Raw genomic sequence first — 3,957 nt, 5'->3', positions numbered from 1 at the left:
ATGTAAGTTTTCATGTGATGTTAGGACTAATTTAAGACAACAGTCCCTTTACTGCCCATGTACATGTTAACAGTAGGCAATAGCTGTTTAAAAATTAAACACATTATACATAATAGCCTAATAAAAAAAACATATAGGCTAGGAAAAACTTGCATAGATGTTCAAAAAACTAAAGTTTATAGAAGGCAATTCAAGAATGGCACAATTAAAACTTGACATTTGATTTATGGTGTGTACATATAGGTATTTAAGAAATAGACGAATTCAGGTTTTAGAAAAGCTATGCAGGAGATGTTGACTAAATAAAGGCAGATAATACTGCAGGTAGCTACAATTGCAAGTGTATATAATAATAAAGTGGCCTATAATAATGATCTACACCGTTAAAGTTGTCGAACATCGTCGTGTGATTCAATATTTCATCTATGAGATCGCCTAACTCGTTTTTCCAAACATACTGTTTTTGTCAAGGAATGGCAGCTTGCGGTACCGCATTCGGGAAACCGCAGTCATTCCATGGCTCTACAATGTTGGAAATATTCGGCAAGTTATAACCCGTAGAAGAGGCTTGTCGCCTCCAAAAATGATTAGTCTGACAGTATCAGTGCATTATGTACATAAACACACCGCTTTGGTCAAACCTACAAGAAAAATACTATAAAATTGTGATAAAAAAGGGAGCAGCTACAACAACAACCGAGTAGAACTTAAGAACCACTAAGAGGGTGGTGATGTGACGTCACTCCAAACTGGGACTGTGTTTTCCGACAAGAAACAAGAGAGATTATTGCAGTTTTGCTCTCGCGAGTCACAGGTGTGATCGAATTATTTTGTGAAACTTATTAGGCAACTCTAGGTAAGCAGCATGCTTTAATAAGATTGTCTTATTGTGAAATGAAACTATTAGATGTCAAATGTATGAACATTTAGGCAATTTGAGCATCTTTCCATAGTTATTAACTCGGATGTCTGTTACAGCCGAGATCAAACCCAAAATTGAGCTCTGTGTATCGTTTGCATTGTACATTTAACCGTTTTAATGGTTTAACAATAGCATGAATAAGTCTAACATTTGCATTTTGGGGACAGCCTAGAATTGTTTGGGTTTTTCTCTATGAATCAAAGTTTTAGCTTTCTTTTATTTTTTTAATGTAACCTTGTATTATTTAGCCTAACATAATTTGATTTTACTTAGGCTATATATTTAGATCAAAACGACACTCCCTTTATATCTGCTATCCTGCCCATGGAATGAACTGTTGTAAAAACTGTAAAAAAAAAAAAAGACATTTTGCATGAGTTCAGTTTAATGCACTGTACAGACAGATATCACATGTTAACCATGAAACAGGAACAATTACGTATTTGAATAGATGTAAAATTCCCATGTGAAATTTTACATGGCTGAGTAGAGAAAATGCTTTCAGATGATGTTCAGAGTTTTTCTGTATTGCAAAGCCTCACTTTACTACTCCAATTCTGGCCTCCAGTGGACAAAAGCAGAACAACATGTTAGTTAGTTTGTTCCTTTTCTGTCAAGATCAAGTTTAGGTATATCTGACTGCTTACAATTATTTACTAAATACCATATTTGTTCTGTCAACCTAGGTTTGAAGGCACAATGATGGATCCATACAATTTTACAAACAGTCCTCTCAATTACAACTCATCTGAGTATGAAGATGACTATGATGATTATGATGAGGATACAGATCTCAGGAAATCTCTTAACATCATGTCACTGATAGTCTACAGTCTGGCTTTTGTACTTGGAGTGGTGGGGAATGGCATTGTCATTTGGGTTACTGGATTCAAAATGAAAAGGACGGTCAACACGGTGTGGTTTCTGAACCTTGCTGTAGCAGACTTCCTTTTCACTGCCTTCCTCCCTCTCAGTGTGGCTTATACAGCTATGGGCTTCCACTGGCCTTTTGGCCAATTCATGTGCAAATTCAACAGCACTCTCAGTTTCCTCAACATGTTTGCCAGTGTGTACATCCTGGTTGTGATCAGCATTGACCGCTGTGTGTCTGTGGTGCGTCCAATCTGGGCACAAAACCATCGGAATGTGAGCCGAGCTTCTGTGGTGAGCTTTGGAGTTTGGTTATTCGCCCTGGTGCTGAGTTCACCCTACTTTGTCTTCAAGGACACTGCGCCCGACCACAGTAACCCAAACATAATCAATTGCTTCAACAACTTTGCATTCTCTGATGACTATGAAACACCAGAGGTGGTGGAGCTCCGTGTGCTACGGCATCGTGCCATGATCATTACCCGTTTCATCATAGGCTTTGTGGTGCCTTTTGTGATCATTGTCTCCTGCTATGCAGTCATCATCCATCGTCTCCAAAGAAACCGTTCCATGTCTGGCCGAACTGGACGTCCCTTCAAGATCATAGCTGCAGTGATCACCGCCTTCTTTCTGTGTTGGGCTCCTTACCATATCCTGGTGCTCATTGAGATGGTAAACCACATGGGAACAAAATACAGCTCCACCCTGCAATATGTCACCACTGTTGGAATTCCCATTGCGACCAGTTTGGCTTTCCTAAACAGTTGCCTGAACCCATTGTTGTATGTTTTCATGGGACAAGACTTTAAAGACAAGGTGCGCAAGTCAATCCTGAAGGTTTTGGAAACTGCTTTCACAGAGGAAGTTTCACGCACAAATACCTGCACAAATTCAATGCCCACCATTCGTAACAAAGAGAACGGGAGCAAGTCCTTCTCTGATGTGGAAGTATAACTATATAGCATAAATGAAGCACTTATTCTGAAGGAGGACTTTACAGAGTGTCTCATGTGTATTTAATGCCGTCCTAAATAAAAGTGAGACACATTAACCTGAAGAACTGGACCAAAAGAAATTGAGATGGTTTGAAGCTTTACACTAAAACACTGCCTTGCTCTTATGGGTATATGCTTATATGATGCAGAATTATTATATACGTGTGTGTGTGTGTGTGTGTGTGTGTGTGTGTGTACCCATAAAGTATTTGACAAATTGTAGGCCATATATGAGCAAATTAGAATGAAGTTTTTACATGTATTGTGCATGTGATGCAAGTAGCTTTTTGCTGTTTCTTTACTGTATAACTATTGTCTGCACATAATTTTTGTAAAGCATCTTTTATTTCATATAAAATAGTATTAAGTTTGTTGATGTATATCAAAGATTAAGCAAAAAGCAGAAGCAAAATAAACTTACTGATTAAGCTCCTTACTCTGGTCTCATTGTCATGGAGGTCTTGATATAGATAAAATCAAAAACATTCATTCCTGAGTATTCTTTTTCAAATGTGAAAATTACATGAATCATTTTAGATATTTAATAATGTCATGCATTATGTTTCTATTCAACTAAATTATACTAAGTGTCTAAAGAGGTCACTTATTACTCAAAGGTCACATTATTATTCAAAGAACCTATGGATCTCCTCTAAGACTGTATTGTACTAAAATTGTAAAACCACAAAAAGCCTTGTAATGCACTTTACAGACATTTAAATCTCATATGTATATATTTTTGGAGTGTTAAATCTACTTGTGATATAATAATGTAAAGTGCAGTCAAAACAAATGAATTGTTTTTTTTTTTTTTTTTTTAAATGCAACAGTGCTTTTTGTTCAAGAACAGGAGATACTGCTGTATATTTTATCATATTTAAACAGCTGGTAACATTTAAAAATGCATGTTGGTTTTTAGCTTAAATCTTAACCCTCTCATAAGAGATTCATAAAAGATGATGGTCCATTCAGTTTCAGTTTTTGACAGTGGTAACAGATTCTGATTGTATTGCTATGGTCAGGAACAATGAAAGAGAGAACTGTGAGAACTGATGAGATTTGCTCCATGTCCAGACTGTGACTCGCGGTTGCAGTGTTAACACACAACACATAGTAAGAAGAAAGAAATTTTAATACAGAGAGCATGTTCACAAATTAGGCAATCCATTA

At 36.8% G+C, this 3,957-nt stretch overlaps 1 protein-coding gene across 2 annotated transcripts; it reads left to right on the top strand.

Annotated features, from left to right (window-relative positions):
• Positions 1-749: 749 nt before the first annotated feature.
• On the top strand, positions 750-3,239 carry fpr1 (formyl peptide receptor 1). 2 transcript variants are annotated; one of them, XM_058747125.1, is made up of 2 exons: positions 750-856; positions 1,609-3,239. In XM_058747125.1, exon 2 carries the CDS (start codon positions 1,622-1,624, stop codon positions 2,744-2,746), a length of 1,125 nt encoding a protein of 374 aa, XP_058603108.1. In that variant the 5' UTR covers positions 750-856; positions 1,609-1,621; the 3' UTR covers positions 2,747-3,239. The 2 variants fall into 2 exon arrangements, with proteins under 2 accessions (XP_058603108.1, XP_058603107.1); XM_058747124.1 differs by lacking the exon at positions 750-856 and adding an exon at positions 1,374-1,511.
• Positions 3,240-3,957: the final 718 nt, after the last annotated feature.

This window comes from Onychostoma macrolepis, chromosome 16 (genome assembly GCF_012432095.1).
Source record: "Onychostoma macrolepis isolate SWU-2019 chromosome 16, ASM1243209v1, whole genome shotgun sequence".
Taxonomy (NCBI): Eukaryota; Metazoa; Chordata; class Actinopteri; order Cypriniformes; family Cyprinidae; genus Onychostoma; species Onychostoma macrolepis.
This window is presented reverse-complemented; position numbering and strand designations above follow the sequence as displayed.